The sequence below is a fragment of the Rhinoderma darwinii genome, chromosome 5, assembly GCF_050947455.1.
Source record: "Rhinoderma darwinii isolate aRhiDar2 chromosome 5, aRhiDar2.hap1, whole genome shotgun sequence".
NCBI classification, from domain to species: Eukaryota; Metazoa; Chordata; class Amphibia; order Anura; family Rhinodermatidae; genus Rhinoderma; species Rhinoderma darwinii.
In genome coordinates this window covers 13,972,191-13,992,520 of record NC_134691.1, presented here as the reverse complement: position 1 = coordinate 13,992,520, position 20,330 = coordinate 13,972,191, and the positions used below count along the sequence as shown (strand labels likewise).

At 40.1% G+C, this 20,330-nt stretch overlaps 1 protein-coding gene across 1 annotated transcript in view; it reads left to right on the top strand.

Annotated features, from left to right (window-relative positions):
- The first annotated feature begins 2,629 nt into the window (after positions 1-2,629).
- CCN4 (cellular communication network factor 4) overlaps positions 2,630-20,330 on the top strand; it is a 55,782-nt gene continuing 38,081 nt past the window's right edge. The window contains exon 1 of the mRNA XM_075827958.1: positions 2,630-2,948. Within this exon, the coding sequence (XP_075684073.1) occupies positions 2,901-2,948 (48 nt within the window). The 5' untranslated portion in view covers positions 2,630-2,900. The remainder of the gene's footprint in view (positions 2,949-20,330) is intronic.

The following is a 20,330-nucleotide window of genomic DNA, read 5'->3' as shown; positions in this document are numbered from 1 at the left end:
CCTCCTCCTGGCAGACACTGGCACTCTCTTCCGGGTCCTCGTGCTGTTCCCCGCAGGGCGCGCGCGCCCGCGCGTGCACGGCCTTAAAGGGCCAGTACGCGTCCAGCTGTCAGAAATCAGTTATCAGCCCAAATGGCTGCTGGACTATAAAAAGGGGCTCTGCCCACTGGTTCCTTGCCTGAGCGTTGTTGTATACCCTAGTCTGTCTTGCCAAAGGTCTCCCAGTGTTTTCCAGTTCCCAGTGTTACCCGTTCCTGCTGCTTGTACCCTGTATCCCGTACTATCGTCACCTGCTGTGAAAGCCAAGTCATGTTCCTGCCACTGTCTACATTGCCTCAGGTACCCGTTCTGAACTATAGACATTGTTTTGTACCTTGTTGGCCAGCTGCTAGCCCGCTACGCGTTACGGCCTAGTGGATCCACACCCCGCGCCGTGACAGGCAGTATTATAGTAGTTATATTCTTGAATATAGGGGGCCGTATTATAATAGTCATATTCTTGTATATAGGGGCAGTATTATAGTAGTTATATTCTTATATATAGGAGCAGTATTATAGTAGTTATATTCTTGTATATAGGGGCAGTATTAAGTAGTTATATTCTTGTATATAGGAGCAGTATTATAGTAGTTATATTCTTGCACATAGGGGGCAATATTATAGTAGTTATATTCTTGTATATAGGGGCAGTATTATAGTAGTTATATTCTTGTATATAGGGAGCAGTATAATAGTAGTTATATTCTTGTATATAGGAGGCAGTATTATAGTAGTTATATTCTTGTATATAGGAGCAGTATTATAGTAGTTATATTCTTGTATATAGGGGCAGTATTAAGTAGTTATATTCTTGTATATAGGAGCAGTATTATAGTAGTTATATTCTTGTATATAGGGGCAGTATTATAGTAGTTATATTCTTGTATATAGGGAGCAGTAGTATAGTAGTTATATTCTTGTACATAGGGGCAGTATTATAGTAGTTATATTCTTGTATATAGGGGCAGGATTATAGTAGTTATATTCCTGTATATAGGGGGCAGTATTATAGTAGTTATATTCTTGTATATAGGAGCAGTATTATAGTAGTTATATTCTTGCACATAGGGGGCAATATTATAGTAGTTATATTCTTGTATATAGGGGGCAGTATTATAGTAGTTATATTCTTGTACATAGGGGGCAGTATTATAGTAGTTATATTCTTGTACATAGGAGTAGTATTATAGTAGTTATATTCTTGTACATAGGAGGCAGTATTATAGTAGTTATATTCTTGTATATAGGGGCAGTATTATAGTAGTTATATTCTTGTATATAGGGGCAGTATTATAGTAGTTATATTCTTGTACATAGGGCAGTATTATAGTAGTTATATTCTTGCACATAGGGGGCAGTATTATAGTAGTTATATTCTTGTATATAGGGGGCAGTATTATAGTAGTTATATTCTTGTATATAGGGGGCAGTATTATAGTAGTTATATTCTTGTCTATAGGGGCAGTATTATAGTAGTTACATTCTTGTATATAGGGGGCAGTATTATACTAGTTATATTCTTGTACATAGGGGTCAGTATTATAGTAGTTATATTCTTGTATATAGGGGGCAGTATTATAGTAGTTATATTCTTGTATATAGGAGCAGTATTATAGTAGTTATATTCTTGTATATAGGAGCAGTATTATAGTAGTTATATTCTTGTATATAGGAGCAGTATTATAGTAGTTATATTCTTGCACATAGGGGGCAGTATTATAGTAGTTATATTCTTGCACATAGGGGGCAGTATTATAGTAGTTATATTCTTGTATATAGAGGCAGTATTATAGTAGTTACATTCTTGTATATAGGGGCAGTATTATAGTAGTTACATTCTTGTATATAGGGGGCTGTATTATAGTAGTTATATTCTTGTATATAGGAGCAGTATTATATTAGTTATATTCTTGTATATAAGAGCAGTATTATAGTAGTTATATTCTTGTATATAGGGGCAGTATTATAGTAGTTATATTCTTGTATATAGGAGCAGTATATAGTAGTTATATTCTTGTATATAGGAGCAGTATTATAGTAGTTATATTCTTGTATATAGGGGCAGTATTATAGTAGTTATATTCTTGTATATAGGGGCAGTATTATAGTAGTTATATTCTTGTATATAGGGGGACAGCATTATAGTAGTTATGTTTTTTTCTATAAAGCGGTATTATTAGAGCAGTAGCTGCTGGAGTAATAAAGATATTATAAATAGTTTATCAGGACAGTGATTATTCAGGATTGTTTTCTGCTCTGTTGGTATTATGAGCAATGAGCGAAGTTGCTCTACAGAGAGTCTTTCATGGAGTTGCGGTACCAGGCAGTGATGCTCCTTTATAATAAAGCTTTTCTTCTCTCTCTCTCTTGTTACGCTCAGGAGTTCAGCATAGGACATTTTATTAGATGCAGGTCCCAGCACCGGCTCTGGTTCTGCGGTTGGATGAGGTTATTGAATATTTTTAGCAGTAGGTCTGTAGACGTGGTATTGTCTCTACATTAATTACTTACAGACACACGGGCATCTTGCATTTCTTAAATTATCTCTGGTTCGATTAGAGGCAGTGATGACTTTCCTACTCCTTTAAGAGCGCACAGTGCTGTGATTACAGGAGGTGGAGAGGAGAGAATGGGAGGCAGGCGAACTGTCTCAAAAGGGGATCTGCAGGGCTTGTCTCAATTCCTGACGTCAGACCTGTCTCTTTAAAAAAAAAAAAAAGGAGTGAGACAAAAGGACATAACTGCCTTTATGTATGTGTGAACTGGGACTGCCGGGTACTGAACCTCTCGTCACCAGTCATTCTGTACCCAAGAGAATTCCTGCTGCCTCCAATCAATGTATTTAACACTGGTTCCTAGTGATGAGGTGGCTCCTATATTGGATTCTAGCAGCAAGCAGCATTGGTCAGGTGAGTCCAAGTGATGACAGCTTCATCAGTGATGTCTTCAGTAAACTGTAGATGTAGCAGAGCTGAATTGGTAATTCAACTCTCAGTCTGCATCAGGCTATAGATATGGTCTTAAACGGCAGTCCTATGGAAATCCCAATGATCTGAGCCAAGTGACTAACTCAGCTCTGCTGCATCAGACTCAACTGCAACATTGTGCTAATATAACTAATTCTCATGCTTTTAATTCATCTAAATGTTTTGTTACATTACATTGTATCTAGATAGTGATGCTGGTTCTGCAGCCATGGCTCTACATCAAGTGTCAGCGTACCCTGTCAGCCCTTGGCAGGTACGATCATCCGGTTTAACAATGGTTGCAAAAAGATGTAGCAGAGCTGAGTTGGTCATTGCTATCCTAGTATGATATGTTACCTATAGGAGTAGAGGTGAACTTTCTACACATGATGCACATAAAATTAATGACAAATTGAGCTCTGCTGCATCTATAAGTCACCCCCTTTGAGTTATCAGAGAGCGCTCTTAAAGGGGCACTCTATACATTAGTGACAATGACGGGTCATTCTATTCCAAGTCCTGTAGTTGTGCAAGGTTTTTCTTTAATTGTAGGATTTTGGGTCAGGCTCAACACACGTGGCAGAAACTTCAGGCTGGAGAAGGAGGAGGGGGGAGAAAACAACTTTAGGAAACAAGTTATGTGTCTGGAAGGAGAACACTCATTTATTGTACAATAAACAGTCTCCGCGCCGGGGGATTGGGTTTTTGTTATCAGGATGAATTTATTCTCCACAAGGCACTGGCTCTCTGACTGCGCCATTTTCTGGGGCGATGTGTCCTCGGCTACGTTTATCCCTTGGCCCTAAATCCAACCCCCCCCCCCCTATCCAAGACAGGTAGAATTATGGAGATGGAGCTGCACATACCTGAGTGACGGCTGAGGAGGAAGACCCCTGAGGGGCTGCTGTGGTGTATATAGGAAGCCTCCCGTGTCATTCTATAAGAACTTAATCCCATGGCGGACGTGTAACCCGGCAGACTGTGAATTCTTCAGAGAATGGACGACAAATTGCAACAAATTGTTAATATTTATCGGCCTCGTTGATTAAAAATGGGTCATTTTAAATACAAAGTTTCGGCATTGGCGTCGAATGTATCACAATTCTGCACAGGACGTAATAAAAAGTGAGAATTCATTTCCTATTATACGCCAGGCGCCAATTCTTCAAGGGTATTCTGACCGTTATAAAATAACCCCCAGTACGATCTGAATCTGTAATAATGACAAGGAACAATGTTCTTACTCCTGATATTCCGCCGCTTGGCGTAAGGCGCCAGTGCTGTATTCCCATGTTGCAGCCGGTTTATAATTTGGCGGTGCGATGATGTGTCGTACGCGGATACGTGACCACACAACCAATGGTTGGCCGCGGTGGGGATGACATGTCTGTGTATAACAATGTGATGACGAGGTAAACAAGACATGGGGGCAGAGCTACAGGGGGTGCAAAGGTAAAAATCCCACCGGGCCCCTCATAAGATGACGCCAGTATTATAAATGGTGGTACATAGTAGGTGAGGGGCCCGGGTATAAAGTCTGCATTGGCGCTCAGGAGCTTCATGTTACGCCGCTGACGGCATAGGAATGGCGGGGGTTCTATAGGGAAATATATTAGTTTTTCTTCTTTTTAGTGATTTAGAGCCCGCGGGGGATTTTTTTTATATAGGAAACGCCTTAAAATAATTATGCTAATCTAATTAGCCACGCCCCTTATTTGGTCACACCCATTTCTAACTAAAAAGGTCATGTTAATATATGCAAGTATAAAGACGTGGGATCCGCTATATAGTCAGGGGGTATCTATAGATGGAGCAGGGGTAGCAGTCATACCCGGGCCGCGGTGAATAAGGGGGCACATAGGACCCCCTAATTCTGCCTTCGGCTACATTTTCACACTCATTTTGCGGTTTTCCGATTCGGTGGCAAATAGAATGTAAATCTCGGGAAAATGTTTCGGCACCAGGTTGATGTATCATGTGGATTGGCTCATTCATCTCTTCTCAGGGTATAGTGGGGATTTGGAGCTCTATATGTGGTATTTGTTTAGGCTACATTTGCACGTGTAACAGAACGGAGTTTGTCACGTGTAATAAAACTAATTTTGTCAATTGTAGCTGAATGAAGTTTGTCAGATGCTGCAGAGCTGAATTTGTCAGATGCTGGAGAGCTGGATTTTTCATGTGCAGCAGAGCTGAATTTGTCATGTGCAGCAGAGCTGAATTTGTCATGTGCAGCAGAGCTGAATTTGTCATGTGCAGCAGAGCTGGATTTGTCATGTGCAGCAGAGCTGGATTTGTCATGTGCAGCAAAGCTGAATTTATCATGTGCAGCAGAGCTGAATTTGTCATGTGCAGCCGAGCTGGATTTGTCATGTGCAGTAGAGCTGAATTGTCATGTGCAGCAGTGCTGAATTTGTCAGATGCTGTAGAGCTGAATTTGTCAGATGCTGTAGAGCTGAATTTGTCAGATGTAGGTGGACGGTGGATCTGGGTTGGTTAACATAGCCTTAAAAGGGTTTTTATTAAACCATTTCAAATAATTTTCAGCCTGTCCCGGCGGTGACATTACTATGGATGAAACGTCACCGCCACGACAGGCGGCTACAATCACATGGTTATGCACAATAATTCATCCCACTGCAATTTCAACAGAAAGGGGTGGGGCGGCCCCCGGAGGCATGAATTAAGAAGGTAAGTACTGTAGATTAGAAATCGGGGGTGTAGCTATAGGGGGAGTGGAGGTAGTCATCGTGCCTGAGCCCTGCTGCCTTAGGGGGCCCACAGGCCCTTCTGCCACATAAGAAGACACCAGTATTATACGTGGCAGGTGGGGACCTTATTACAGATTTTGCATTGGGGCCCAAGAAAACTTATTTATTAGAAATATTAACATTTAGATTCTAAAAACTTTTTTGAGGGGTCAGGAAAACCTTTCAAATGATTACTTTCCGCAACACATTATGATATATCAATATGTTATCTGTGGTTTTACATAGGACTGCAGGTTAGCTTTATTCACAGTCCTGCATTTATGAGAAAGTAGATCTGTTTTCAGCTTCTAAATAGAATTGAGAATGTGTCCATTGGTTGACAGCAAGCAGAGATCTTGAAAATGGTGATGAATTGAGAAAATAAAAATCAATCTAGCAGTGATGAGTTTGTAACTGCGCACATTTCATCATGATATCACAATGTGCAGGTAAACATACCGTATGACCTCACTTGGCCCAGAGGGGGCACAATGTTCATCACCTGCTCCAGATGGGAACAGATTTGGAGATGTTTCCTTATAGGATGCGCCAATCACAGGTGCCCATTCATTTCCTGCTGGATTTGCAGCATCAGAGCGCGCCAGATGTTCAGAGGATGGAGTTGCCATATGGGTTTTTAAAAGGTAAACAAGAGAGAGCAGTAGACGTGCCAGTTTACCATCTGCAGTCGTATTTGCAGTCAGAAGGGCAGGCTGGCATCTCCGTAACTGACCGAGATAAAGTGGCAGAGCGGCAATTTACAGTCAATCCCCACCTGATCATGCTATTTTATTTTTAGGTCCAAAATTCTGTGCCAAATCCCCTGCTTCCCTTCATGTAGCCAAAGAGGTAAATTATAAAATTCTGTCTACCTGCAGCCGGCACTAGGGGGAGCTCCTGCATGTGGATTTATTATTCAGCTCGATAGGGGTTGCATAAATCAATATGCAGTGAGCTCCCCCTAGTGGTGGCTAAGGAAAGCCAGAATTTTACTACTGTATGTAATTTACAGGGGATTTGGCACTTTGTATCAGAAAATCTTCGACCGATGGGAAGATATATGGGTAAATTAATCCGCACAGAATGTTGGTTTTACTGTATTTAGTTTTTGAAAAAATGGACATTTACGTGAAACACTTGAAACCTACAAAGTCACTGCTTGCTGTCGGTGAATGGGAAACTTTTTGTTTACATCCAGAGGCTGAAAACTCAGAGTTCTAAAACTTCTGATGACTGAGAGTTCTGTTACAATTGTATCCAGTCTAGACAATCCGCTGTGAGAGAAATACATCAGCAGCACAAATCTCTCTCCTGTAATGATAGTTTGCTACAATGTATCAGATCAGGTGAAATGTATCAGTCTGAAAGCTCCTTCGCACTTGTGTATGAAATTACAGGATGGGCAATAAGGATCATTTTTCTTTACAATTTTTTGTTTCGTACTTTGTTACGAGTTGTCTGCTTTTTTCCATACTTAAAAGGATTAACTATTTGTTTGCTGTTATTATTGTAATGTTTCTGAAATACGGATGTAAAAGACAGAACGCGCGTTTTTTTAAATTCAACCCATTGACTTCTATAGGCTAAAAACGGCACCAATATGGAGGTATTGGAACATGCGCGTTAAAAAAAAAACACACCCGCAGAAAAAAAAAAGTTTGTATAAAAAAAGGAAATGTAAATAACACCGTCAAAATGTACAGGCTCCGCGATTTCTCTAAAAAAAATAAAAAATTTTACGTATCCGATATAGGGAAGTGTGAATGAGCCCCGAACATCAGACTCTCAAGCTCACAAAGGATTCTCTAGACTGGATACAATTGCCACAAATCCTCAGCTATGAAAAGTATTAGGTCTGTACATGTTTTCAGCCTCTGAATATAAAGAATGTTCCTATTGAATGACAGCAAGCAGAGATCTTGAAAAATAATAATAATGAAGAATTGAACAACAAAGTATATTAGGAAACGTTAAAGTTTTTAGTTATACAATCATTAAAAGGATATGACAACTTCAGACACTTATGGTATAATCTCAGGATAGAGGTAGTGGTCCCACCTCTGGTCTGCCCCACGTACCCCGGTTTGGAAACAGCTGGTGGCAGCTGCATATAGTAGGAGACAAAGTGGAGAGGAGGCTGCGCGTGTTTATAGCTCTCTATTTTTCTTACTTGATAAATTATATATTTCTGCCTACCTGAATCCACCACAAGGGGGAGCTCACTGCATATGGATTTATACAACTGGTATTGCAATCAATGGAACTGTATAAATGCAGTGAGCTCCCCCTAGTGGAAGCTGAAGTTAGCCATTATGACAGCAGGGGAATTAGTTTAGTGTGGGCCCCATCTCTTCAGGGGGCCCAAAACAGTCATATGCCCTGTCTCTATAGGAGGTTCAACCCCACTGCCCACTGGTAAAAGACAATATATGAAAAACGGGCGTATTGGTTGTGACCCGCTTACCCAAAAACAGATATAACAAACAGATAGCTGAACAGAATTGTTCATATCCTGATAATTGTATTACTGTAAATCTCAATAAATCCTAAATCATAGTTATCAGGTTTTTCTTCCTCTATCTCCTCTTATTGTTCTAGCAGAGCTGAGTTTGTCATTTGGCACAACTCATCGGGGTGATATGAGAAAATGTTAGTGGTTTTCCACTGATCTACACATAAGGAAATACATCTAAATCATTGTATAATGAACAGTTCTGCAGCTTTCTAACATATAGATTGTATTTCAATTCCTCACAATTTCTAAGATCTCTGCTTGTTGTCAGTGAATAGATCCATAATAACATTCAGAGGCTAAAAAACACAGCTACAGGCTTATTAGGAGAGACCTCTGATACACTGTAACAAGCCCTGCACCTGTGTCAGTCCCATTCATGATCAGGACAGGTTCGGAGCGGCTAAATCAAAATTATTGTCACAGTTGTGCTGCAATTTCACAAAAACAAACCCCCTGGCATTTTGTGGTATTCTCGGCGTGCTATGACCACACCATGTGAATAGATCCTAAAATAATATTTAGACGGAGTATTTCTGTTGCGGTTTATTGCCGCATCTACCGCATAATCGCATCAAACCACCGCGTTTTTTTGCGAATTCGGGGCAAAAGCGCTGCATTTTTCATCATTTTGTGGTATTTGCGGCAAAATAATGCATGTGAATATGCCCTAAGGCCGGGCATAAACGTGGACTGTAGCGTCATCCAGGGAGACCGGACCGGACAGCCACGGAAGGACACGTCACCATGACAACGGCCTAGGTAAGTATGGGCGGTTTTTTCTTTTATTTCTACACCGATTACTATACAATGTGGTCCAGTTTTACGGACAGAACGTGCTGCGGGTCCGGGTCGGATACGCTGCGTAATTTTTATGGGATCCCGGCCTAAAGGTGCATTTACATGTATTTGGCCGCGCAGTAAAAACGATATCCCAAATTGCGTAAAAAACCGCACGCCTCATGTAAATGTGCCGTAAGAACTATCAGCCGGAAGTCCGATCAGGAGGAAGGTTGGTACTGCTGCTGTGCTTAGCACACAGGTGATTGCCTGCACTGATACATTGTAACAGAAATCAGCTGTGTGAGCAGGACTAGGTCGGGAAGTGTTTTAGCGTCTCAATATTGAGATCATCCAGTGTCAGCGCTGCGCTTAGGAAATATTACAATGGGAACTGGTTTCCCTTTAAGAACACTTTTGGATAGGACACAACTACTGCACTCAACATCTGTGGGTTTTTCGGTCAATCCCATAAATCATCTCACATTCCGGTCCTTGTCAGGTCCCTGGCCCCCCCCCCCTCCATTCCTAATTTACATAATACGGGTGCTGGGTGCGTGTCCTCCTCTCCAGTCATGGAGCCCGGGGCTGCAGACGTCACAGGGGTCAGTGCCGACATTATCTCCAGACGCACAAAAACAAACCTAAAAACGTGTTGGTCGCGCTCCATCCTGGTAACGATTCCCAAGGTTACCACTAAGTGAAAGAAGCTAATTGGTTAGTGAGGCGGCATGAAAAGGCGAGTAATGGAGGAATGTGCGCCCGAGGCAGACGAAGTGATCTGTCACCACAAGTACGAGAAGAATTCAGCAGCGACGTCTGAGCTGGAACGTAAAGGATCCGTCCATATGGAAATGAAGCCTAATCCGTGTATAATGAAATCCTAATATGTTGTGATCTAACATATTTTCATAATCTCTGCTTGCTGTCAGCAAATTGAAGCACTCGAAGGTTTTGGTTTTTTCGTCCGCCGTATGTGCCGCCAAAGCTCCTGGTGCATCCATGAAACGTATATGGGGCCCCAATTCATCTGATGGATGCCAAAGGACTGTCCTTTTGGCCGGTATATATTTTTCTCCCTTTATAGGAATGTCCAGTCTGATGCGCGATCATATATAGAAGCATAGAGTAAAAAAAAACGTATACCACGCAAGTTGTTTTTTTTACGATGGCACCCTATTCCAGTCTTAAATCGGAGGTATTCGTCGGGAAATACTCTGAATGTATACCTCTGAGGGAAGGTTAAAACGAAGTGTGAACTGAGCCTAATTTACATGTGGGGTCTAATCACACATAGCGGTAAAATCACAGTTTTCTTCTGCGATCTTGCGGTAAGGGTGGCAACAAACCTGGATTTGACTGCACCGTGTGTATGGACCCTTGGAGGCTAAAAGGCTGTCCCCAGCTGGCCCTGCTCTCAGTTGAAATGTTTTTTTTTTAAAAACACATCAGCAACATGTCATGATAGTTCGCTACAATGTATCAGTGCAGATACAATTTATCAGACTGATTAGCTCACAGGGGATAGGTGTACTGGATATAATTGTAACACACCCTCAGCTATGAGAAAGTAGGACATGATTGGGGTTCAACTGCTGGATGTAAACTAGAATGTTTCCATTCACTTATAGCAAACAGAGCTATTGAAATGAACGAAAAGCTCCATCAAAAAAGTTTAATGGAAACTTGTTTTATTGATTAAACGGTACCCACAGCAGATACATGAATTTCCACGGCCCCCTCACCTTGTCCATATTATAACCGCGCTCTTCTACAGAATTACGTCTACCTGCAGATACCACTAGAGGGAGTTAAAGAGCATACTGCATACTGTCTGCTTATTGAGTTCTATGCATATACAGTATGCAGTAAGCTCCCCCTAGTGGTGACTGTAGACAGACAGAATTTTATAATTTAATACTACATCTTGGCAGGAGATTTGGAACTCTGTGTCAGTGAAATAAATCTACCACTAGTATTAGAATATGTTTTCCTTTAATATACCTGGAATGTGTCCAAGAACATAAGTTTTTGTGCAGATATGGGACTGAAGGTAAAAGACTGCAGCACAAAATACATTATTAGAACATACCAGATGCCTGCAGGACTATTGTAATTATAAACCTATGTGTTTGCTAACTGTGTTAGAAGGCTAATGGATGATTAGAAAACACTTGAAAACCCTTGTGCAATTATGTTAGCACCGCTGTAAACAGTTCTGCTGTTTAGAGGAGCTATAAAACTGACCTTCCTTTGAGCTAGTTGAGAATCTGGAGCATTACATTTGTGGGTTCGATTAAACTCTCCAAATGGCTAGAAAAAGAGAGCTTTCATGTGAAACTCGACAGTCTATTCTTGTTCTTAGAAATGAAGGCTATTCCATGCGAGAAATTGCCAAGAAACTGAAGATTTCCTACAACGGTGTGTACTACTCCCTTCAGAGGACAGCACACACAGGCTCTAACCAGAGTAGAAAGAGAAGTGGGAGGCCCCGCTGCACAACTGAGCAACATGACAAGTACATTAGAGTCTCTAGTCTGAGAAATAGACGCCTCACAGGTCCTCAACTGGCAGCTTCATTAAATAGTACCCGCAAAACGCCAGTGTCAACGTCTACAGTGAAGAGGCGACTCCGGGATGCTGGCCTTCAGGGCAGAGTGGCAAAGACAAAGCCATATCTGAGACTGGCTAATAAAAGGAAAAGATTAATATGGGCAAAAGCACACAGACATTGGACAGAGGAAGATTGGAAAAAAGTGTTATGGACAGACGAATCGAAGTTTGAGGTGTTTGGATCACACAGAAGAACATTTGTGAGACGCAGAACAACTGAAAAGATGCTGGAAGAGTGCCTGACGCCATCTGTCAAGCATGGTGGAGGTCATGTGATGGTCTGGGGTTGCTTTGGTGCTGGTAAAGTGGGAGATTTGTACAAGGTAAAAGGGATTTTGAATAAGGAAGGCTATCACTCCATTTTGCAACGCCATGCCATACCCTGTGGACAGCGCTTGATTGGAGCCAATTTCATCTTACAACAGGACAATGACCCAAAGCACCTCCAAATGATGCAAGAACTATTCAGGGAAGAAGCCGGCAGCTGGTATTCTATCTGTAATGGGGTGGCCAGCGCAGTCACCAGATCTCAACCCCATAGAGCTGTTGTGGGAGCAGCTTGACCGTATGGTACGCAAGAAGTGCCCATCAAGCCAATCCAACTTGTGGGAGGGCCTTCTGGAAGCATGGGGTGAAATTTCTCCCGATTACCTCAGCAGATTAACAGCTAGAATGCCAAAGGTCTGCAATGTGGTAATTGCTGCAAATGGAGCATTCCAAGACCAAAGCAAAGTTTGAAGGAGAAAATTATTATTTGAAATAAAAATCATTATTTCTAACCTTGTCAATGTCTTGACTATATTTTCTAGTCATTTTGCAACTCATTTGATAAATATAAGTGTGAGTTTTCATGGAAAACACCAAATTGTCTGGGTGACCCCAAACTTTTGAACGGCAGTGTATATATATATATATATATATATATATATATATATATATATATATATATACACACACACACAAGTAGATTAGTAAATGTCACCATTTTTAATAAATTAGAATAATTTTATGCAAGACCCATGTGACTGTATTTTATTCAACATGGCGCAGCTTACTGTCTGACGTGGGTTATTGTCACTGCAGCACTTTGGTGTTCTATGAATCCTTGTGTCTTGCACCGTCCCCTCTGGTCCTGCAGTTGGGATAATAGAGTATCCGTTTTGTCTGGAGTGTTACTTTAAGAAAAGACAATGGCTATAACAGGCCTCTCAATTCCCTACATTTTATTGGGGGGGGGGGGGGGGGGGGTTCAGCTGTGTTTTTTCTTACCCCCTTCTCACCAGAAATGAGCATTGACCACACTCCATGTGCAATTGTTGATGTTTTAGTAGACATCATTGTGCGTGCGTTTACATTGCATATAGGAGTACATATATTATCATCATCCATCATGGCATTATATGGTACTGTTATTTTAACATTGTTTGGTACTACTTTTCAAGCACTTTAGGAGGTATTATTTAGCTGGTGTAATTTAAAGGAGCATCAACTGTAACAATATGTCAAAAAGGGGGCCCACTGAGACTACCGACCAAAAGGAAGGCTCTGCTAGGACTGCTGGGTAAAGGGAAAAGGCAGTACTGTGACTACTGGGGGAAATATGGGAGGCCCTGCTGTGACTGCTGGGGGTAGGTGCTGCTGTGACTACTGGAAAAGGGGGCCTACTGTGACTACTGGTGGAAAGCAACGCTCTGCTATGACTGCTGAGTAAAGGGGAAAGGCAGTACTGTGACTACTGGGGGAAATATGGGAGGCCCTGCTGTGACTGCTGGGGGTAGGTTCTGCTGTGACTACTGGAAAAGGGGGCCTACTGTGACTACTGGTGGAAAGCAATGCTCTGCTATGACTGCTGGGTAAAGGGGAAAGGCAGTACTGTGACTACTGGGGGAAATGTGGGAGGCCCTGCTGTGATTGCTTGGGGTACGTGCTGCTGGGACTACTGGAAAAGGGGGGCTACTGTAACTACTGGTGGAAAGGAATGCTCTGCTATGACTGCTGGGGAAAGGCAGTACTGGGGGAAATGTGGGAGGCTCTGCTGTGACTGTTGGAGGCATGTGCTGCTGTGGCTACTGAAAAGGGGGCCTACTGTGACTACTGGTGGAAAGGAATGTTGTGCTATGACTGCTGGGTAAAGGGTAAAGGCAGTACTGTGACTACTGGGGAAATGTGGGAGGCCCTGCTGTGACTGCTGGAGGTACGTGCTGCTGTGACTACTGGAGAATACTATTGTTAATACTGAGGAGAAAGAGATGGACATTACATTAATTAGTTACAATGCTGTTCTTACTGTTGGGGGACACTACATTGACTGTTCTTGGGGGAACTGCTGTGACTGTTGGAAGGGAAAACGAGAAAATTGCTTTACAACTTAGGGGAAAGGGTTTTTGGGGTACAGCTGTACCTACTGTTAAAGTGCAAACATTCACATCACCTTGAGGTTTATCGTGAGGTCAGAGGAGCTGAATATTGTGTTTTGTTGCTGTGCCATAAAGATGATGTGATTTATGGCTGAAGGGACAGGCACATTTCAGGTCTTTGCCTTGGGTGCCAAAATGTATTCTGTGGGCAGCGTACAAGTCAAAAGGAGAAAGAATCAGGAGATGAAGGAAAACATAAAAATAGTTGAAGGTATTGAAATAGAATAAAACATTTCATATTGATACAGTAAACAATATATTATTATTATTTTAAAGCACCATTAATTTCAGTGCACTGTATACTCACATATGTAGCAGAGCTGAGTTTGTGATCTGGCACAATTCAGGGTGACATCGTGCTGTGTTATCTGTGGTTCTCCATAGGACTACAGGTAAATCTACTGCATTATTTTAACCACAATTATCACTGTTCACAAAAAAGAGCAATATACGCAATAAAAAAAAAGTCAACACTGCCACCTCTGTGCATGTAGAGTACTAGCATATTATACCGCTCCTTAATTAGACTGGTTGCATCACTTTTGCAACCAATAAAAATACAAAAAAAGCAACTTACTTGTCTCCATGACTTCTGACTACAAAAAACCCCTGTGTAGTCTGATCATTCTTGCTAGCCTTCAGGGAATAAAAAAAGGTAACCGATGAAGAGGGTATTACATGACTGCACAATCACATTACACAAGGTTGGTTTGTTAGTAGTGTGTAACCATGGAAACACATAGGTCAAGATAGGAGCTGTATTCATAAAACGGTAGAAGATTTTTTAATCAAGACTATTTGCGATGTTGCTTCATTTTTTATTTTAGAGCAAGACAAAGTAATTGGTGAAACATTTCCTTTAGAGATCCAGATCAGCCTTTATATCAGCAGGAATTAGAATGAAAATTCCCTATGACACACTAAGATGAGCTCACTATTAAAACCATCAAAGCTCAGCCAATCAGAGCGTGAGAATCGAGGAATTGCTACACAGTGATTTCTCTGAACTTGTTAGTTTACCCCCAGACATTCTCATGCTGTTACTACAGAGTGAGAATGTCCTGGGTTCACCTCCTCAATATCTTTTTTTTCTTTTTTTTTTTAACTAAACTTTAAAGGGTAACTAAACTTTTAAAAAAAACTTTTAACATGTCATGGTGACACGTCAGAAGATTTGATGGGTGGGGCTCAGAGCACTGAGACCTCCACTATTTGCTAAAACAAAACGGCAGAAGCACTCGGGTGAGCGCGGTGCCACATTGTTTCTGACCGGGTTTTCTCGGAAACCCGAGCGAGCGGTGTACAGACTTATAGACTTACTATTAAGTCGTGGAGAGCCGATCAGAAACAAAGTGGCACAGCGCTCACCCGATCGCTATTGCTCAGACCCCCACCGATGAAAACTTCTGACATGTCACTATCACATGTTAAACGGTTTTAAAAAGTTTAGTTACACTAATATATATTTTTTATTTTTTTTTACAAAATACAGAATAAGAGACATATGGTTCCATTTACCAGAGAATATAATTCAGTGTGGAGAAATAATAAAATCTCTATCCTGAGAGAATGCCAAAAATACAAGGGGAAGCATGGAAAGGATGGGGGGGGGGGGCTGGGGGTACAGAGCAACACCCCATATAATATGCAAAAAAAAAAAAATACATTTAAAGACTAAAATAAAGCAGAAAGCTTTTCGGGTAAAATATGATCCAAAGAGGATGACACAAAGGCACAGAATATAATAGAGCACAAGAAAATCTGTGGCCTACTCCCCAGTGAGAAGGCCACAAAATATACCGCGCCTATTAAAGTTAATGTCCACCATTCCCTTTTAGGTTAAAAATTCAGTGCTGATTAATTTCATAACCTATCTATAAAGGAGAACTCTGATTTTTTTTTTAGTTGATAAATGATATAATTCAGACTGCTTTCAGCCATCACTAGGGGGAGCTGAATGTATATAGATTTATAAAGCTTGTACTCAATGGGAGCTGTAAATATGTGTATGCAGTGAACTCCCCCTAGTGGTGGTTGCTGGTAGCAGTAGGACAGGAGCACAGCAAGCAGATGAAGCAGCTCAGTGCTCATGCACCTCATGGGCCCTATAGCAGGAGGTCCCTGAATATTCGGTACGCCACTGCATAGTGGAATTGGGCCATAAACTAAAAGCACACTTGCCTATTCTCCTGCATATTCCGGGAGTCTCCCAAAATAGGGGAATTCTCTTGATCTTCTCAAAGAGCAGGCAAGCATCCTGAAAGGGCTGCTGACAATAGGGGGAGCTTGCTGCATATGTTATTATATTGCCCCCTGTGACTTCAATTGGAGCTCTATAATTATGTATGCGTGGGCTCCCCCTAGTGGCGGCTACCTGCAGACATACATTTTCATTATTGAGTTATATGCCTGTGTTTACGGGATTACTCTTCGGAAGCTCCTAATGGAGTTACTTTGCTGTTACATATACCTATAATACTAAAAAGAGTAGAGTATCCCATCTCCCACTGCGTTTTGGGTTTCAGGACTCATTATTTACTACATTGCAGTAAGTGACACTCCCCTGACATATCTCCTTCCCATAAAGTAGGGGACTGAGTGTGATTAATGACTTCACAGAGCTGAGTGCACAATAGAAACTTGACACTACATCTATAGGACTATTCTATAGAGTCTCAGCTCGGCACAGTTTTCTTCTGCTGTGTTCGGGTCTGTCTTATATTTACATAATTACCAGCTCTCTCCCGACCCGGCCAAAAATATTCACAGAGCAAATACTGAGGTCACAGGAACATTCCAGCTCCCTGCTCCTGGCTGAAAATGTCTATGTACCAGAGCTATTCCAGTCACATATAAAATATCTTCAACACATTCAGATTTTCTCCACCCTGGGGGCAAAAATGTGTATCAGATATATTCTTGTATATAGGGGGCAGTATTATAGTAGTTATATTCTTGTACATATAGGCAGTATTATAGTAGTTATATTCTTGTATATAGGAGGCAGTATTATAGTAGTTATATTCTTGTATATAGGAGGCAGTATTATAGTAGTTATATTCTTGTATATAGGGGCAGTATTATAGTAGTTATATTCTTGTATATAGGGGGCAGTATTATAGTAGTTATATTCTTGTATATAGGAGTAGTATTATAGTAGTTATATTCTTGTATATAGGGGCAGTATTATAGTAGTTATATTCTTGTACATAGGGGGGGCAGTATTATAGTAGTTATATTCTTGTATATAGGGGGCAGTATTATAGTAGTTATATTCTTGTATATAGGAGTAGTATTATAGTAGTTATATTCTTGTATATAGGGGCAGTATTATAGTAGTTATATTCTTGTACATAGGGGGGGCAGTATTATAGTAGTTATATTCTTGTATATAGGGGGCAGTATTATAGTAGTTATATTCTTGTACATAGGGAGCAGTATTATAGTAGTTATATTCTTGTATATAGGGGGCAGTATTATAGTAGTTATATTCTTGTACATAGGGAGCAGTATTATAGTAGTTATATTCTTGTATATAGGGGGCAGTATTAGAGTAATTATATTCTTGTATATAGGGGGCAGTATTATAGTAGTTATATTCTTGTATATAGGGGAAGTATTATAGTAGTTATATTCTTGTATATAGGGGCAGTATTATAGTAGTTATATTCTTGTATATAGGGGAAGTATTATAGTAGTTATATTCTTGTATATAGGGGCAGTATTATAGTGGCTATATTCCTGTATATAGGGGCAGTATTATAGTAGTTATATTCTTGTATATAGGGGCAGTATTATAGTAGTTATATTCTTGTATATAGGGGGCAGTATTATAGTAGTTATATTCTTGTATATAGGAGCAGTATTATAGTCGTTATATTCTTGTATATAGGGGGCAGTATTATAGTAGTTATATTCCTGTATATAGGGGGGCAGTATTATAGTAGTTATATTCTTGTATATAGGAGGCAGTATTATAGTAGTTATATTCTTGTATATAGGGGGCAGTATTATAGTAGTTATATTCTTGTATATAGGGGCAGTATTATAGTAGTTATATTCTTGTATATAGGAGGCAGTATTATAGTAGTTATATTCTTGTATATAGGGGGCAGTATTATAGTAGTTATATTCTTGTATATAGGGGCAGTATTATAGTAGTTATATTCTTGTATATAGGGAGCAGTATTATAGTAGTTATATTCTTATATATAGGGGCAGTATTATAGTAGTTATATTCTTGTATATAGGGGGCATTATTATAGTACTTATATTCTTGTATATAGGGGCAGTATTATAATACTTATATTCTTGTATATAGGGGCAGTATTATAGTAGTTATATTCTTGTATGTAGGGGCAGTATTATAGTAGTTATATTCTTGTATATAGGTGGCAGTATTATAGTAGTTATTTTCTTGTATATAGGGGGCAGTATTATAGCAGTTATATTCTTGTACATAGGGGCAGTATTATAGTAGTTATATTCTTGTATATAGGGGGCAGTATTATAGTAGTTATATTCTTGTATATAGGAGCAGTAATATAGTAGTTATATTCTTGTATATAGGAGCAGTATTACAGTAGTTATATTCTTGTATATAGGGGGCAGTATTATATTAGTTATATTCTTGTTTATAGGGGGCAGTATTATAGCAGTTATATTCTTGTATATAGGGGCAGTATTATAGTAGTTATATTCTTGTACATAGGGGGCAGTATTATAGTAGTTATATTCTTGTATATAGGGGGCAGTATTATAGTAGTTATATTCTTGTATATAGGAACAGTAAGATAATCAAATTTACTTGTAATGATTACATCGATCAGACCATAGGAATTTCTTCTGCTTAATTGTTATAATTTTTTACTACATGATAATGAGCCAGTAAGAGGACAAGACGTTTTTTCTTGGGCCTTTTTTTTTTTGCTATTTAAGGGGTGTATAAAGCAAATTCCTGAAGAGCAATGTATGGTGGATACTTCAGAGCACATGAACAGTACGTAAGGTTTGAGATACCTAATCCTATGATTTATTGTCCTGTCCGAGTGATACGGCTATTTAGATTCTATAACTAGTCGTCCATGCTCTATCTTCATCCTGTTGATTCAGTGATTTAATGTCCATTTGTAGGAAATAGTTGTTTTTCCAAAGTCCAACCTTTGTGGCCAGTGATTGTCCGGCCTTCCCATAATGACCCAGTGGCCATAACTGGTGTCCCAGTGATTAAATGCCCTGTTTCAGATGGCTTTTTATTGTTCATACCTGGTGGTTCAGGTTTCTTGTCCTTCCCGATCATCCAGTGGTTTAGTGTTTATGGCCTAATGATTTTGTAGTCATCCTGGAAGGACCCAGTGACCATTCTTGGTGATCCAGTGGTTTGATAAGATTCTATATTTCCTTGGTACCAATAATTTTTATGACAGTTAAAGCGGTTGTCTAGTTTAGAAAACCAATATCCATAACCCTATTAGGGATTTCTAAGTTAATAGAGGGGGGTCCTCTGTTCAGGATCCTCTCTTGGCCAGAGTGGAGAGCGGTTATAAAGAGCGTCTCTCTCTCTGGAGGACCTGTCCTGTCCTGCACTACACAGACAACCCACTGATAGGAATGGACAATGCGTAATGCTTTATTTCTCCTGTGGTGGCGCTGTAGGAAAATTAAATACTTACTGCCAGGTTTCCCCACAGATTACATCTGATTGTTGGGGGTCCCAGCAAGTAGAAATATCTGAGCAGTACCAAAAGAGATTTCATCACCGTGGAGTCCTTACAATGTCGAAATCCGTGCTGATCTGAGATCACAGGCTTCACCAATAAGATCTTCTCACAGGTATCCAGGATATTCTAGAAGATCATTTTGACTGGATTTTCCCTTTATAAAATATGTCAGAACGTGCTTCTATCTGTTTTACAAATGATTTTAAGAGTAAAATTAATTTAAGGGAAATGTTTGCTAATTCTTTAGAACATAATTCCTGCTCTTTGTGGAATGAATATTTCTCTTTTGCTTTAATATTAAAAACTCAATTAAGAAATTAGATCCTTCTGCTAACAATTATCACGCAAAAGGAAAATCATATTATTGTGTGGGAAACCAAAATACAAAATATATCATGTGAAAGTCGTGTAGAGGGAGAACGAGCTACAGTATCTATCCAGCTCATATCTCACATCTATCTATCTATCTATCTATCTATCTATCTATCTATCTATCTATCTATCTATCTATCTCATATCTATCTATCTATCTA